The sequence below is a fragment of the Carex rostrata genome, chromosome 8 (assembly GCF_964058835.1).
Source record: "Carex rostrata chromosome 8, lpCarRost1.2, whole genome shotgun sequence".
Classification (NCBI taxonomy): domain Eukaryota; kingdom Viridiplantae; phylum Streptophyta; class Magnoliopsida; order Poales; family Cyperaceae; genus Carex; species Carex rostrata.
The window spans coordinates 9,665,642-9,684,754 of record NC_135925.1 but is presented as its reverse complement, the minus strand read 5'-3'; the positions used below and the strand labels follow the sequence as shown (position 1 = coordinate 9,684,754).

Genomic DNA, 19,113 nt, shown 5'->3' with positions numbered 1-19,113 from the left:
CTAGTCATTCTTTCTAGCCAAAAAAAAAAAAATCAAGTTTTCTTTCGGGGATATATCTGTCCTTTTACATTGAAAAAGAAAGAATACACTAACACATTATAATAAACTCAGTTTGACATTTCAAACAACAAATTTCCCTTTTTCATTGGAGAACAAAAAAACTGACCAGATTAATACGCCACCCTAACCCAATGTTTCCATGAAAAATATATATTTCATAAATGATACGAAACAAAATATATTTTATAAATAAAATGCATTTGAATTTATCTCGTAATTATCGTAAATAGAAGAAGAAAGAAGAATAGAATCTACCTCGTGGTTGCAAGGTGTAGTAATCAATGTATGAGTTGTTTGAGTGGCCGAATAATTTTATACTAGCGATATTAATTAAATCCCATGTTCAGCTGTATAGATTTAAATATTATTCAGAAATATGTCCCCCAGTTACATTGTTAGTGCGAATCAATTTCAATCCTACCAATGTAATTGGTATGCGTTGTGATCTTTTCTTTAATTCATAGAATCATAGGTTTATAGTTCATTATTTTTTCCTATCACATGTTTTTTATTTTCATTTTCTATGCAGAGCTTATCACCGTTGTAGTTCACTACAGAAAATAAAGAAGCAACTGAATATAATATACATCCCCCACTTGAAATTTATGAAACGAATGAATAGAAAAATTAGAAACGAACCGTTTAAATGTGTATGAAAATTTTAATAAGAATATGTTAACTTTTCAATAATTGGTTATAAAACATTAATATTTGAATAATTATAAGAGGAGAGATATACTTACAACATTCTATAGCTACAATATCTTACAATATAATTTTCAAAGCCCAAACAATCAATCCAAATCGTTCAACATGATCTATGTATAAAGATGTGCTTAAAGATCAAATTTCACATTTTTTTTTTACTTTTATTAAGTGTTTTACATAAAATTTATTTTCAAATAATTGAATTTTGTACTCATCTTAATAAATAGTAAAAAAAAATCAAAAGAATGTAAAATTTGATCTCCAAGCACATTTTGATATAGAGATCATGTAGAACGGTTTTAATCAACTCTTTGGATTTGAAAAAATTATGTTGTAAGATGTTGTAACTATAGAATGCTATAAGTGTTGTATCTAACAATAATCTTTTTCGTCTATTAGACTAATTTGCAAAACATACAATTATTGAATTTTACGATTTCTTCTATTTTAAAGTATATGCAGGTTCAAGTCTAATGAAATTGCAATATGAATTACTTGGACTGAAGAAATCATTAAGACACTTATCGAGAATTTAAATTGCATAATTGTAAACTTGGTAAAGTGCGTTTGGTATTGTTTCAACAGGATACAAACGTTAGTAACGTTTGTAAAACGTTAGTAACGTTTGTAAAACGTTACCATAGCGTTTTAAAACGTTGTAACGTTTTAATTAAATTCTAAATTTCAGACATTCTTGTTTTTGATCAAGTTTTCATAGAGTCTAATCGTTGGTAACGTTTTATAAACGTTGATAACATTTTAATCAATCTCGCAGAAAAAAAAAAACCTAAATTCAAATTTTGAACTTAAATGTTGTAACGTTTTAACTCAAACAGCTCTTTTTAGAGCTTTCTCTATAAATAAGCATTTGGGCTTTCTTCCCACTTAATCACAGTCAATCCTAACTTTCTAAAAAATAATTTTCTGTGAGCTTGAGTTCCTCCATTGTTGATTGAGCTTAAAACTTTAATATCTCTCAAATAACCTCAAACCCACTTCACTAATCTTAAGTTAGATTAGGTTAGAGTGAGATCTTGAGTGTTTTTCTTGAGGATCTAGACTTTGAGACTTCGTTCTATTGGTTGTAAGGGCTTTCTGCCACTTAATCACAGTCAATCCTAACTTTGGCCGTGTGACTTTCTATTGGTTGTAAGGGCTCACCGGTTCACAAGTTGTAAACATTTCTCGTTGGATATAGAAAGACGCACCTAGAAGAGGTTGCGACACTCCGGAGACGTAGATTTTTGTTTTGTCGAACTTCGTTATCACCCCGCATGTAAAATTTTTCTAAACTCATCTATTTACTTTTAATCGCAATTACTTTTCAATTTTAAGAGATTAGCGGTGCATTTAGTATAACAATAAGTGGACCCCTTCTCATTATTGCAGTTTGAGTTTTGATGACTGTCTTATATTTTCTCTAACAAATTATCCTTTATTCATAGTGCAACTTAAATTTCATACTAAGTACGTACATTTACCCAAGGTAAACAATTGTATAAAAATATTACTTTTTAAAGCTTTTAATTAATATCAGATTCAAAATTTTGGATATGTACCAATATTTAACAAGACGTGTTACAAAATTAAATTGTTTTTTAAAATATCTAACAATTGATAGTTTAATACATCATTATATATTGATGTGTATGACGAGCTGTGAGAGAGCCCACAACAAGCATGCCCAAAAAGGTAATTTGGTTGGACCTCACCATTATTAGTGAAGAAACCAGATAGTATATATGTACCGAAATAGTTGCACCGAACGTGTCTGGGAAAAATGCCCAGTTGGATTTAAAATATCAGCATTTTAATTTGTATGGATTGCAAGTAACCAAACGAAAAGCTTCATTGTACAGGTAGTTGGTTTATAATTCAGAATGTAAATATATACAAACAGTCATTGAAGAAATGAGAAATTTTTATTAACATTGTAATTTATATATGTACTTTCTACTCGGAAAAATAATTAATTTTGAAGTCAATTTTAAATTAATACAAAAGTAATTATTTAAAGCTAATAACATCTTTATAGAGAGAGAGATTGGCTACTCTACTTCCATACGCATATGTTTATAAGTTATTTTTGCATTTTCAATTTTCAAATGGTTAATCTAAAGCGTTCAGCATGTTCTCCATATTAATGTGTTTGGAGATCAAATTTTATATTTTTTTGGAATTTTGTTACTATTTTTTCATAAATTTTCAAAACATGATTTTTCATATTTTTTTTATTAATTTTTTTAATATTTTTTTTATAACTGTTTTGAAAAATTCTGAAAATATAGTAAAAAAAATTTCAAAAAATATAAAATTTGGTCTCCAAATACATTCTAGTATGGAGAACATGTTGAGTACTTCAGATCGACTATTTTAACATTAAAAACGCAAAAATAACTTATAAGCATGTCCTCGTATAATTATAGAAGTAGAGTAACCAATTTCTTTATATATATATATATATATATATATATATGAGTTAGGCTGGGTGCTATGGATAGCATAAAGGCCTCTATGCTACGGCTCAATATTCGAGTTTTCAAAATCCAAACGGTCGATCCGAACCGTTCATCTTATTCTCCATATTAATATCTGCTTGGAGACCAAATTTTACATTTTTCTGAATTTTTTTACTATTTATTAAGTATTTTACAAAATTGTTGATCCAACGGTTGCTGCACAAAACAGTAAAACCGTTGGATTAGCGATTTTCAAAGTGGCTTAATAAATAGTAAAAAAATTCAGAAAATTATAAAATTTGGTCTCCAAGCAGATATTAATATGGAGAATAAGATGAACGGTTCGGATCGACCGTTTGGATTTTGAAAACTTGAATATTGAGCCGTAGCACGGGAGGCCACTATGCTATCCATAGCACCCCAGCCTAACTCTATATATATATATATATATATATATATATTACTTTATTTGAGAAGACATTGTCAAAACTGTCAAATCAAGCGGCTGACAATAGATGTACAAATTACATAAGAAATTGAGCACTGGTTGATCTATTTCATATTCTGATATATTTCACGCTTTGCACGTGAAGTAGATTAAGATTAATTGATTGTTTTGAATTTGTTGTTTGAAGTTGATGACTTTTAGGCTGTGCTCTAGATGAAAGGATGTGAAAGAAGGAAAATAGAGAATCACTGTGCGAGGGAGACGTTTATCTCAGATCAGTGTTGTCTGACGATTTTCTTTAGTTCAGAATAGAATCATAGAGACAGCTGAGGTGAAGGCATACTATTTAGAGGGAAGAGCAGAATTGCGAAGTGTTGATTATTGACGAATTATGTCACTCTCAAATCAGAGTATAAAAATACTATTCGAAAGTTGCTTCACCTTCGATCTGTCCTCTTCCTTCTCTTTAATAAGAGATTTACTCATGTTCTGAAACACATCCTTAAGGTAAAGTTTAGAAGAAGTTAACGAGTAAGGCATCAAACTCGTACTAACTTGTGTAAATTCTTTATTTGAAATACCAAATTCGCTTGCTGTGTATAGATTCGTGAAAACAAACAATTGAGTGGACAACGTTGTTAGTAATTTAAAAAATAAAATCGCTAAATAAGTTTAGGTCTACTTAGTATTCACCTGATATTAATATATCTGCAGGTGGATAGATGATATTTTTTAATTTTGCGGAGGTATGCAATAAATTCCGCCTGAAAATAATAAGAGCAGATTGTGCGAACAAATACTATTTGACTATGAAAAGCAGTTGAATATTACGTTATACAATTTGGAGTAACACAATTAATTACTTTTGTCAAAAACTTGAGGAGTTGAAAGTTTGAAACGATGAAGATAAAACCTAAAAAAATAATGTTTTGAGTTAAGTCCGATGGTTAATATTCATAAGTATCTTTTATTTAATTTTCATGAGAATCATGTAACACAACATTATCTTTTTCAATTATACAAATCAGTTTATAGTGCCGACACCATGACATACAACAACTTATATTAGTACGTAAAATATCACAACTGAATCCTCTTGCACAAAGTTGGATAAGAAAAACAGAAAAAAAAAAAACAGAATCGTGCTCCTGATTACTAGAGATGAGCTTTTAGACTGACGTGCTCAGATTGATAGATAGTGGGTCTGCATTGTTTTTTGTCATTAGCACAAGCAATGTTGTTGGAAACAAAGCGAGCTAGGGTCATTTTCGAAAAGTTTTCGTGCTTAGATGAAGTTTGTATCTGATTTATTCTAATAGATATATAGAAAAGAAAACAGAGAAAGGTTGAAAAAGAAGAATAATGTGTAAAAGAAGAGAAGAAGAGGAAAAAAAAAAGGGAGAAGAATAGGGAAAAGGAAGCAGAAATGAGACAACATAATGACCTATAACGTCGTATCCAGCAAACTATAAACGTACCTTCTTTATAGATTAAGATAGAACATACTACATTAGAGGTGGAGCGAATAAACACTACATTCCAAATCTGAAGATACAATGTGGAGGAGCAGCAAGGCGGAGCGAAAAACGATGGTCAGATCCACGAGACAGAAGCATCTATTCAAACAAAGTGAGACAAAGTTGGTCGGAGAGGAGAAAGGATAGAGGAAGCAAGGAGACGCTGAAGACTCTCAAAATTGTTTTCTGTTGAAGACGATAACTACAAAGTAAGGATCGGATCAATCCTTCAAATTCTATACTCGTACTATTATAACAAAAATAATTTTTTCATCTGAATTTCAAACACATGATTTAAAAATGATTTCTCATCCGGACACACTAGAAATTTCAAAGAGATTATTGTCAGAGATAATCAAACCTTTTATTTTATTCTAAATGAGTTTATCTAGAATTTACGAAAAATATTTATTAAAAGTAGACGATTTAAAATTCATACCTAAAAAATATTCTTCTTAAAAAAATTAAAAATTTCGAATATTTCATAGATCAACTCAAATTTAAAATATCATCCCATAGAAAAATAAATCGCTGCCTATATGGCCATATTGAAAATCGATGGGTCCTGGTTTGTTTCCCACACATAAGTACACAGATCATGCCCACAGTGAATCCTTAAAATGATTTAATGTTCCAGCAGAAACTGTAGCGGTTACAAACGGCATGGTACTCATCTGGCATGGAACCACAAAACATGATATCGTGGCCTGCGGGGACCATTCATTTATTATACGGTTCTAATCTTATCCCCTTTCTTCGTACTTCTACACTTTCTACAATCCTCAAATTAAATGCATCGGCTCAGTCCAGCTTACATTTAATAGCTAACCTTTGTGATCGAGAGCAATGCCCCAAGTTCACTGAATATTGAAGTATTAACAACGACAGAAATTGTACTTGGATGAAATTAAAACCTAGATTGTGTTTTTAGAAATATTTGTGAGAAGTTTCTAGAAGTAAGAAGGTCGAAATAAAATATTTGTCTGACACCATACGCAATAAAATGTTTCTAATGGGGTCTCACATGGAAATTTCGATCGAGTTACATAGGACTGGAGTGTGGACAACTATGTCTGAGCCCAAACTGGGAATGGATTTTCCAGATCTGATTTTAATCTAATTCCGGTTAGAGATAAAATTTACGGGAGTTTTCTAATATTCGTACAAATTTTTATTGAACAATCCAGATTCAAATTTAAATTTTGAGTTATTGAATTGGGGGGTCAGTCGTGATGGTTTGAAAGTGTTCTTGGTTCATTTCCTTTTTCCTATTCCGGTGATTATATAGGTGAGAGAGTAGAACTAAGGTGTATTTAGGTTCATTAAATTTATTTTTGAAATCAACTCTAAAATTTATCGGAGTAACTTCAAATGAAGAATTCAAATTGTTGAAATTCATCTATCTTACAAATGACTACATGAAAAAAATTAAACTTTAGAATTAATTTAATATAAAATCGAGCGATTAAAATTAAAATGTTTATAAATTAATTTAATGCATTTATTTTTTGAAAGTCTTTTTACCACTTGATTATATACAAATTAGTTCGAAAATTTAAACGCATAGAAAGTATGTGCATCCCATGGATACAAATTCTGATCATCTTTACTTGATTGTAATGATAGGAGACTAGTAATTGTTTCCTCTGTGCATATATTTTGTCTTGTTCCTCTGACAGAAGACACTGAATCAAACCACACGATTACTTCTTACACCTTGTTTGGATGGAAAGTGGAGGAAGGGAAGGGAGGTGAAGAATAGAAGGGCATGGAATGGAATAGAAATGAAGATTAACATATTTAACATTTTTCATGTTTGTTTAAAAAAAAAATTTAATTTTCATTTCTGTCTTATTTCTTGTTTGGTTAATTAAAATTTAAAAGGTTAATGAGAATTTCAGTGTCTCTTGTACATTTGTGACAAATAAATTTGAATGAGAATTATATATGTAAGATATAGAGTTGGACATTTGCGTCATTTTTTCTAAAATTATTTGCAACAAAAAAATTTCATCTGTTACACCTCAAATCACAAAAAGACTTGCTTCTATTAATTATAATCATACAAGGTTAAATTATTCATCTCCTATACCCTCTACCTTCAATATAATTTGATCAACCAAATACAATTCAAGAAAAAAAATTGTTTTCTTTCCATTCCCTCGCTTCCTCACTCTCGATCCAAAAAAGGTATTACTAGCAATACTATATTGGTACGCCATTACCAATTTCTTCTTTTTAAAAACATTATTAACCTTTTTTGTGCTGGTAGGCCCAACCTTTAATAATAATAAAAATGATCGTTTCCGTCATACCAGGTCTACTTTCCAGTGCATCAATCATTTTCCGTCATTCTCCATAGTCAAAACTCAAAACAATTGATAATCTATATAATTATTTTAGTCTAACTCCGATATTCTACTAATTTATATTAAAATATAAAGCTAAAGAGATTCAAAAGGTCAAATCATTCGCCTAAAAGCTTGTTTCATTTTTATTTTTTATGGACTTATTTGTATTAGAAAAAGAAACAAAATATATATTTTAATCTAAGGGCTAAGGCTGCTGACTTCACTGTACTTATAATGCTATCAGATTTAAGTTTAACACTTGAAAAAATCTGTGTAAAATAATCTATTCAACGGAAATGGCATATATAAAAATATCTAATACACTACTGCTAGGGAGTCCGCATGGTCTGCATGAACTCAAAAGAGCATCTTTTGAGTTAATACATATCGGTCCTCTGATTGTAAACGGAGTTCATTCAGTCTCTGCCTAAAATATAGAGAGTCTTTAATATTAGTATGGATTTAATTTGCACAAATTTTAAAGTTGATCAGACGGTTTAGATATATTAATTCAAAAGATATACGAATTCAGTGCTAGGTGTAATAATTTTTAACTATTTGTACATGCAAGAGAAAAAAAAAAATTAAGACACATTACTAAACATAGCTAGTGTTTGGTAAACAGGCCGGGCCGGGCGGTCCGGGCAAAACCCGGGCACGGGCACGGGTAGCCACGGTCACGGGCGTCACGGGCACACGGGCAAAACGGGCCGGGCATCACGGGTTTTTTTTTCAAAAATCTTGCCCTGCCCGTTTAATACCCGTGCCCGTCACGGGTTCGGGGGCAGGACGGTCCGGGTACGGGGGGCCGGGCGGTCCGGTCCGCGTCCGGATCCGGTTTTTTTTTTTTTTTTTTTTCTGTTCTTTTCTGCTTTTTTTCTGTTTTTTTTTCTGTTTTTCTTATTTCTGTTTTTTATTTCTGTTTTTTTATTTCTGTTTTTTGTATTTCTGTTTTTTATTTCTGTTTTTCTTATTTAAAAAACAGAATTTAAAAAAACAGAAATAAAATAAACAGAAATAAAAAAACAAAAATAAGAAAAACAGAAATAAAAAACAGAAATAAGAAAAACAGAAATAAAATTCAAAAATAAGAAAAAAAGAAATAAAAAACAGAAATATGAAAAACAGAAATAAAAAAACAGAAATAAGAAAAACAGAAATAAAAAACAGAAATAAAAAAACAGAATTTAAAAAACAGAAATAAAAAACAGAAATAAGAAAAACAAAATTTAAAAAACAGAAATTAAAAAAACAGTATTTAAAAAACAGAAATGGAGGGAATTTGGGTTTAAATTTTGAATTTTAGATCAAAAGTTAAAAAAAAAAAAAAAAATCTGCTACGGGCTCACGGGCACGGGCACGGGCACGGGCGCACGGGTTCACGGGCACGGGCGTCACGGGTACGGGTACGGGGGTCCGGGTTCTCACGGGTATTTTTTCAAAAAACTGGGTCCGGCCCGTTTAATACCCTTGCCCGTGTACCCGTGTACCCGTGCATACCCGTGGCACGGGCACGGTCCGGTCCGGGCACGGGCACGGACGGACCGGTCCGGATTGGGCCCCCGGGGGCATTTACCAAACACTAAACATAGCTATGTTGTACCTAGTTCCAGCACAGATGCGCCTATATTTTTAACATTTTATATATATTGGATTTCTTCGGTTGGCAGTTTATTAGTTTACTCTCCTTGCTAGGGGGAGATCTCAAGTTGATTCGGATTCATTTTATTTTACTATTTTGTAGATTTTTTTATTTTATACATGAGATGTTAAAATGTGCTATAATTTTTTGGCACACGTATTTGGTATTGCCATAATCAAGATATAATAAAATTATAAATTCATAAAAAAAGGTGAAAAAATTATTCAATAGTTAGATCCAAAGCTCGGCATAGCTTCCGCAAAAATTAGTTTGTTATTTACTGCTCGTATATCTCTCTTCCTTATTAAGGAGCTTAATGCACATAGATGAATTTTTCAAATTATGAGCTTCAACACTTAAGTATGCACTGATCGCGCCGCATATGATCCCAGTGCCCGTAGACCGCGCGTCACACCCGTGGAACGCGCCTCTGAACCACGCACGGCACCTGCGGACCGAGCCTGTGCACCGCACACCTTTTTTTTTTTTTTGCTCAAGGCAGGATTCGAACCCAGTTGGGTTCTGTTGGTGCCAAAATTCTTACCACTACACTAAAGTTCACATGTGTTATCTTGTAAATAAATATAGTATTTAACTATTTTTCTCTACATATTTGATTTAAATTATCGCTCCTCCTTATTAAGAAGCTTAATGATTTCTACTACATAATTTGCTCTCGTTGCTGTGCACGGGCACGATTACTAGTATTTTTATATATATAGACAGTGAGTTTGAAAGTAATATAATTTATGACTGAGATATGAAGGATGACATCGCATCTTTAAATTACCTTACCTCAATAAAAATGATAATTTACTTAATATTTTTATCAAAATAAAATAAAATCATTGGATGACTACATCTTCAAAGATGACGATTTGATAAATGTCATTTCATATAGAACTGATTTCTCTGCGACAGTTCAATAAAAAACAGAAGGCAAAATAAATACATATTATATTCACATACAATTATTAGATCAATATAAATGCGTGCAGCAACATGCCGATTTTTTTATTTATATCCAAAAAATAAATTAAATTCCAAAAAATAACCAGTTGAAATTTGAAAACTATCCAATCCGGTTACTCATTAACCGGATTTTTTTTTTCCAGTTATCCAATTCCCAGATTAGTGAAATGGGTCCGGTTATTGATTAACCGGAAATGTGAAATGGGTCCGGTTATTGGTTAACCGGAAATGAGGGAAATGTTTGATATGTATATGTCCGGTTAATGGTGCACCGGTTTTGTGGTTTTTTTTTTTTAAACAGAAATTTTTTATTTTTTGTATTAAAATATTAGAAATGTTGAATATATTTCTTTGAAAATAGATGGAATACAATATAATTTGTTTTATTAGAAAGACTGCAACAAATAACCCGGATCAATATTTTTCATATCGGATTTTTCGCGGCTGTAAGAAAAATTAATATATTTCTTTATGTGTTATTGGAAAAAAAATAAAAATGTTTAAATTCCGAGTTATTGATCCTGGTTCAAAAGTCACTTCTAGGTAATCTAGAAAATATTATGATCTTTCTAGTACATTTAATTTATTAAAAGTTGTATCTATTTGAGAATTATTTTTGAATAACAATCATTAAATGAATTAAAGTTTTTATTTTTTTTTCAAAATAGATACAACTTTTAATAAATTAAATCTATTAGAAAGATCATAATATTTTCTAGATTACTTAGAAGTGACTTTTGAACCAGGATCAATAACTCGGAATCTAAGCATTTTTATTTTTTTCCAATAATACATAAAGAAATATATTAATTTTTCTTACAGCCGCGAAAAATCCGATCTGAAAAATATTGATCCGGGTTATTTGTTGCAGTCTTTCTAATAAATCAAATTATATTGTATTCCATCTATTTTCAAAGAAATATATTCAACATTTCTAATATTTTAATACAAAAAAAAAATACAAAACCGGTGCACCATTAACCGGACATATACATATCAAATATTTTGCTCATTTCCGGTTAACCAATAACCGGACCCATTTCACTAATCCAGGAATTGGGTAGCCGGAAAAAAATAATCCGGTTACTGGATAACCGGATTGGGTAGTTTTCAAATTTCAACGCCGCAGTGGTTATTTTTTGTAATTTAATTTATTTTTTGGATATTAATAAAAAAATCGGGCAACATGTTAGGCTAGAATTATAAATAAGGGATGAAATAGCTGCCTCCTAAATCCAATTTCTGAAAACAGTCCTGAACTACTTCTGTCTAGTCTCTTGTTCAGTGCCTCTGTCCAATTATAAATTATAATTTTTAAAATATCATTACAAATTTTTAAATATCTGTTTGTAACTTTTTAAATCGTAAAATTTAACTAATTCAACTCCTAACAATTTTTGTCTCCGAACCACAAAAAAAGAAAATCATTTCAGTCACTTTGTTTTTCTTCTTCGGATCATTCTCGTCTATTTTATCGTCAGTCTGTGACGAATTTTGAGAATCTAAAAATAAGAATGTTTTCTGTTCGGTTTTATCTTTCAAATGAAATCTCTGATGAAGTAATTTTGAGTTATATTAGTGTCGTTGTTTTTATAATTGTTAATGATTATTTATTAAGTTAAATAATTTATTTGATTTATTTTATGTAGACTTTTTAATAAATTGATAGTTTATATTATTTTTTTGAGAAACTTGAGTTACTTGACAGAAGCTGTCAATAGTTTGTAATTACATAATTTTACTTAAATGGATAAATAATTTTCATTAACAAATAAGTGATTGATTTAGAGGAAAATGAATACTTAACATTTTCACCTAAGATAATTTAAATTTTCAATTAATTCAAAATCGGACAATTTTATTCAATTAAAGTCTATTTAGAATTGGCGAGATAGTATTACTGCAAAAAAGAACAAGTCTATTTAGATTCGTATTTTAAAATATTCAGACGGTTCAAATTTGGATCAATTCAAAATTTCAAATATTCCAGTAAAAATGCGAATACTGAATCTATCCAAATTTTCTTTTAAATACCATAATAAAAAAAAAAATCAAAACATCTCCGTTTTGGGGGAATTACACCTTTACCCAAGCCGCAGATTGGCTCTGCGGCTCCATTGTGGGGGAACCGAAGAGCCAATCAACGGCCCTACTTTACATGTTACAACAAACCAAAACACCTCCTGCAGCCTGTTAAGTGAGCCACAGATTGGTTCTGCGGTTCTCTCAAAATGGGGTTGCAGCTCTGCGGCTTGGGTAAAGATGAAATTCTCTCAAAATGAAGGTGTTTTGATTTATTTTTTTATTATTGTATATAAAAAAATTTCGGGAATCTATCTGCCTCAATTTTTCATAACTGGCGATTATATATGGAAAAGAGAACGGTCTCATTTCCGGTCAGAGTCATTTGATCCGCATCAGTGGATATCCTTTAAGATTCGGTCTGAGGGCACCACTTCCTGATGTGATGGGAAGGTGCACCAATTGACCTATGGGCAATGTGTCCCATTGCTGAAATTGAGGGCGCATCTTTTGTTCTCATTTTGGGAGATGGGGACCTATATATAGAAGAAGACATCTTTTGGTTCACCAGCAGTACTCCAGCAAACACGCCTACGGACCGGATATCTAATACGATACTGACAAGTTCCGGAACCTTTAGCCTTAAATTCCATCCGTTAATCATGCATCGATATAGTGCCAAGATGGTTATCAGATATTTTTCTTTTCTTTTCACCAAAGCTGGTTGCTACCTAAAAGTCTATTAGATTGTTACAAGGAATCACCAATTTAGAGTTGTAAGATCATTGTTTTAGAATAGAAAAATTCACCAGACATCCAAAATAGCTTCTCGAACTTCCTTAAAAATGTTTGCGTCCCTTATATTCTCTCTTTTATAAACATTATTTGTACATGTTTGATATTTAGGTTTGTCTAGAAATTAATTTTAAGCATAAAAAGTTAGTTGTAATCAAGGCGTCTATTTACCTTCACTTCTCGGTTGTCATTAAGGGCAAACAATAACTGATCTAAAGATAATATATTTTCCTTTTGTAAGAATAAAGGCAACGGTATTCTGTTTCATTGATACGAAACTTAAGTTACATTCTATTATTTTGTAACTTATTTTAAGTAATGTGATTCATAATTTCTAATATATAGTAGGTAATTATAATTAGATAGTGTTTATATAACTCCTTTTCACCTCCTCTCTCCATCTTTGATCACCAAGGTTAGAGACAGATCTAAGTGGAGTGAATGAGATCAATTTATTTTCATTCATTTCCAAAATTTTCGTGATTATACATAATTTTCTATATAATATAATAAATTATATGGGTACTGTAAAATTAACCTCCAAATTCAGTATGAAATTTTTGTATGATTCATCTCCAATGTGTTTGACCAATAGCTTGAAAGTCTGACTCTGCTTCTGACTATGGTAGACAATAAGGCATGGTCAAATCAACTGGCAGGTGCACGACAAAGAATAGTGTTACGGACTTACGGGATCGGTTCTTGTTGTTTCCGCATAGAGCTTCTACTTAGTACTCAATTCTGTTTTGGCATGCAAACAACATTCAATCTTCAACTAAAATAAACTTGAGAATGACACGAAGCATCCCCACCGTAAAATTTTCTATCCGCAAATTGTGAATTGTGGTGTATATTATTTTGAAGTCTGCCTATAATCTCCTTTAATATGGCAAGTTATTCATGTGATTGAAATACATTCAAACTTAGTTTGGAACTTCACAATCAACAAGAGAGAATATATGGCATTCTTTTTCTCTACCATTACGGATTACTTCAAAAGATAGGACAAGAGAACAGTATTCAAATTCACAAAAGTCAAACAATAATCGAACAAGTAATCCAAATGCACATAACCAAACAAGAAGAGAGATAGAGAGATTTCGTGATAATATCTCGAGGATGCTAAAGGCTACTGCGGCCCTCGTCTTTTACAATGATCCACATTTATCTTGTCATTGAGATTTATTATTCGATTACTCAAATTCAAGACAGACAAGTGATGTTAATCCCAAATTTTAAAATGAAAAAAAAAGGCACGCTCATGTTATACTGGTCCCGTAGGTTTTGAGCCACAAGTGAATTGTGCTCAGATATGGTTTGAAGTTATAGCTGTGAAAACGGAGAATAGAACAAGACCATCAGTAGTTTTCTCCTTTCCTTTTCAGTCCTTGTGCTATGTCATGTACATAACTCTGATTCAAAACTTCATTGCAATATCAGTATATCATACTGATGCTGATAGAGCAATTGACAAGCACAAGAGGAGTCAATTTCTTGAGTTGAAAAGTGAATGAATTAGACAAGAATTTATCAACAATAATTAAAGGTCCCTTCGGAACTAAGCCTGCTATTCAATGACAACAATAATTTTGCACGCTGGGCTAATTTCATGGACTTCTTGGGTGCAAATGTCAATATCTCGTAATCAACTGTAAGCCTGTAGTAGTTCGAAATGTACAAGTTTGATGACTAATTCAATCTCCTCAATTGTACATCAAATCAGCAGAGCTTCAACCGGAAGTTACAATGAGAAGGAACTATACAATGTTATAGCATACAATGGGACACAATAAATCAGTAACAATGATAGCTGTCATCAAATCAACAAAATTATTGTACCATACCCTGATGAATGAACCATGTAGTAGTTTTGTTGTGCTTACAATGGGACACAATAAATCAGTAACAATGATAGCTGTCATCATTTTGTAAAATTACGAGTTCCCGAATAATTAGCACATGGCAACTGGGAGAAGAATGAAAAATAGGAACTTCAGCAATAAAGGAGAACATCAGTTGCAAACTTGCAATATATGAATTAGTGAAACTAGAATCCTAACAACCCGACAGATAACTTCTATCGGCATTTCTTCCTATACAATTTGCCCAACCAAAATACAAAGTGAGGTTTAAAAAAAAAGTGTATTATTTCTTGGCCTTGGAGAAGCGAAGGCACCGGTACTTCTCACCGCCAACTGTTATCTCAAGAGCACCGTCAAGATTGTCCTGATTGGATGCTGTACCCATTAGCACGCTCTTTTCTTTCTCTAGGTTTTCTCTCTCCATCTTCAGCCTTGCTTCTTGCCTTGCTATTTCTGCCTACAAAGAGTTCAAGAAATCATCTCTTTAGAAAAGAAAAGGGGGTAAGCTTAATGATAAATTGCTGCTGCACCAAGGCTGGACTGTGCACTAATTCAAATCATTAAGGATTATTTTCCAAGATAATTACAAATTATGCAAACAAAGCATACTTGTGCATTTAGATTTGCTTTATTTATAAAATAAACAAAAGGAAAAAGTGCAAATGTCAAATTTTGATAAAGACCTAAAGGAGTTGAACATTAAGCTTTTTTTTTTCCTTCGTGAAGAAACAAGACTAAGCAATATGAGAACATTATGCTTTATCTAACATGAAAAAAAGAAAGGTTTGACTGATGCAATCTCTTTATTCTCTTTTTCCACATATTATTCCTTTGTTTAGCTTGTTCACAGCAGCCAACATGGTTCCATGCACAAAAGCAATCAACTCCCCCCACCCACAACAAACACAAAAAGAGAGGATAAAGGCAATAGGTGCCAGACCAAAATCAATAACCCCACTGTGCCACCATTTAGCTTTTTGCATCTTGTATCATACAAATTTTGAATTTTGATAACCAAGATGCTAACTAAACCAGCTAGACCGGCCTAAAAACTTAACGCTGCTAATAGAAACAATTAACAAACTAAATATTCACCTTTTTAGTAAAGTTTTAACTCGTAATATCCTTAGTAAGAAGACTAATATTCTCCTGATGGAATTATCATTGCAGATTTGCAACACAAATTGTTAACGAAATTACTTGTATATCTGTATGATAATTTCCAGTTCCACGTGCACTGAGTATTATCTAAACGTCTAATAGTATTTTCTGTGATTGCACACAGTATTAGACATCAGCTTCCCCTTTGATTTATTTTACTTTCAACAATAAAATCAGAAATTCGATTGATTACCAAGTATCTCAATACAGCACATCCATATTAGTATAAAATCTACGTAATTCTTCTTCGAGGTTTCCATCCTCATAATTTATCACTTCCCCGTCCATTGTACCAGTACCACAAACCTTCCAAAACTCTCTAATTACAAAAAGAAATAGTTTAAGAATGAAGTAATAAACAACGCAAATTACCTCACGGCGGGAGAGCTCGGCCTTCCAGGCGGCCTCTCTCTCGGCAACTTCTCGTTCTCTCTCCTGGATGTAGCTCTGCATTTCCCGCTCCTTCATAATCCGATCCTGTATATCCGCATCCAGAGCCTCCTGTAGCTCTCGTACGAACTTCTCAACCACCGCCTTTATGCGGAGCGACATCTCACTCTCTTAATCCAATTCAAACCCTAGGTACAATTTTCAATTTGAGAGGACGTATTGCATGAGTCGTCAACGAGGCCCGGCTCATACGACGATGGCAGTGATTCTCCGAAGAATAGGTGGCCGTGAAGGAAGCTTTGATTAGGAGTGTTTGACTGGAAGAAGGAATGGAATTGGAGGCGGGTAGTGGTTTGAGCCCCGCAACGCCCGTCTCCTGGAGCCCGACTCTTTCTTCCTTCCTTTTTTGGAATCCGTATCCTCTGAGATATCTCATATGATGCGTGACTTTTTGGAAAATCTCAACAGTTCAACTAGGTTCTGCACGAATCTCAAAGCTCAGATTATACTGGCCCCTACGTTTTCCCCGAATAGACACCGGACACGTCGGTCACGCAAAATATGAGATATCTCAGAGGATGTGCACTCCCTTTTTTGTTCGTATCGAATAGCCTCTCGCTTTCGGGTCCGGATCCACTCCAATTTCGTATGGACGTTAAGGGTGAGTTCTAGACGGATCTGGACCGTCAGTTCATCTCATGCGGTGCTTGCGAGGATATTCTGCCAGATTAATAGATTATAACCTGTATCGTACGATTATAAACAGATGTTGGGAACCCTCTATTCAAACATGGAGAGTAGGCGAAAACCTAATTCATTATTTGCTCTTTCTAAAATTACAAGGCTGAGGTCGACAATTGATAGGCCCAAAAGAGCCCAACTCCATTTACTTTAAATTGGAGTCATTTGCAGAAGCAAATTTGACATTTTTTCAGTTTCATATTTTTTGTAGTATATGTATGTCTGACAAATTGTAAAATCAATCTATATATTAATTGGAGGAGGGTTCAAATGCACCCAAATTTTTGTGCACCCAAATACACCCTATTCTTTTTCTCCATTTTCAAAGTCCAAATAGTCAATCCGAACCGTTAGATGCGATATATATATTAAGATGTGCTTGGAGACCAAATTTTACATTTTTTGGAATTTTTTTACTATTTATTAAGCCACTTTGAAAAATCGCTGATCCAATGGTCCAGAAAATGTAAAATCAGCGATTTTCAAAGTGGCTTAATAAATAGTAAAAAAATTCCAAAAAATATAAAATTTGGTCTCCAAGTACATCTTAATATATAGATCGAATCTAACGGTTCGGATTGACTATTCGGACTTTGAAAATGGAGAAAAAAGATTTGAAAGATAGGGTGCATTTGGGTGCACAAAATTTTGGGTGCATTTGAACCCTCCTCTATTAATTGTTACCTTTTAAAATCTAAATAATCATTTGGTTTTGTAAAGAAAATATCATTTTAGTATTAGATCATAGCAAAAAAAATTCCATACACATGAAATAAAATAAATCCTTGCTACAATGAAAATTATGTTGGTGTAATTGTTTTATGAGGAGGGGTCAAATGCCTCCATTTAAAAAAATTCTTTTTAGATGGGCAAGACCCAACATTCAAAAATTTCACAATTTCTATAATATTTTGCACTTTAAATTCCCCGCATGCAGCATAGTTTGAAGTCTTGAACTCAGTCGGCCCAAATGGGGTCAAGACTTCAAGCTATGCTGGCCCTCCAGATGCGATCCTAATGGGTCCCGTTTCAAGGGGTTAAATTGAAAACACCTCCAATTCCAAGAGAGATTTAATATGAAAATCAACACGCACACGCACACTAACCGAGTGAATATTTTGTTTAGAGTAAAAAAACGGTTGTTTAATCAGCCGTTTAATCATTAACGGCGGCCAAACCGTTACGAACACACTTAACAGATGACTGTTTGCGAATGAAAACAATTAATTGGCTGTTTTACCGTTTAATCGTCCGTTTATTCTCGTTTATTCTAATTTATTTCAGTAAAAAAAAATTTCACACTGACTTTTTTTTTATGTGATAGTGTGTGATAATAAATTTTATAAATCATGTATTGTAGTTTTATTTGTGCTTGAACATATATTCAATATTTTTATATATGTTTTTTCTTCTTACTTACTTTAAAATTGATTAATTATTCTTCTATTTATTTATCATATATTTTTCTTACTAATTACTGATGTAATTTTTTCAATTAGTATGACATATTCTTGTTATCATAAACTAAATTTAGTGATTTTATGTTAAAATGTTTTATTTCTTTCACATAATATGTTATTAGTATTTGAAAAAAGTTTAACTCTTAAATTTATTTTTTCATTAAATAAATGTGTTACTGATACATGTAAAATGCTTATGCGTAAAGAAAAAATAAGCATAATATCATGTTATAATAATAAAATTAAGTTTATTTGATAAGTTTAATGAGTTAAATAAATTATTTTTAATAAATTATGATATATATACGTAAATTTAATAAAAACGTTAAATTGTCCGCATAATTCTGGTTAATTGGTTGATGATACTCTGTCCGTCCAACGACCGCATACCGTTATTTACAACACTGGTTTAGACAGAAGACCAAGGTAACATGTGGTTGATTATGCGTTAAAAGCAAAAGGGGTACAACGATCTTCAACATACTTTGTTAAATCAAGCTGGTTGAAATTAAACTAGCAAGAGTA

The 19,113-nt window shown here is 32.2% G+C and overlaps 1 protein-coding gene across 1 annotated transcript; it reads right to left on the bottom strand.

The window, feature by feature from the left end:
- Positions 1 to 14,948: 14,948 nt before the first annotated feature.
- Positions 14,949 to 16,807, bottom strand: LOC144558644 (beta-mannosyltransferase-like protein). Its single transcript, XM_078307494.1, has 2 exons — positions 16,370 to 16,807; positions 14,949 to 15,293 (listed from the first exon to the last, which is right to left on the bottom strand). Exons 1-2 carry the CDS (start codon positions 16,547 to 16,549, stop codon positions 15,120 to 15,122), a joined length of 354 nt encoding a protein of 117 aa, XP_078163620.1. The 5' UTR covers positions 16,550 to 16,807; the 3' UTR covers positions 14,949 to 15,119.
- Positions 16,808 to 19,113: the final 2,306 nt, after the last annotated feature.

Bases quoted from the DNA above. Each gene is read 5' to 3' on its own strand.
- LOC144558644 (XM_078307494.1), bottom strand. From the start codon at position 16,549: ATGTCGCTCCGCATAAAGGCGGTGGTTGAGAAGTTCGTACGAGAGCTA. The intron at 15,294-16,369 runs GTAATTTGCGTT...AACTCTTTGTAG, and splicing joins CCGAGCTCTCCCGCCGTGAG to GCAGAAATAGCAAGGCAAGA.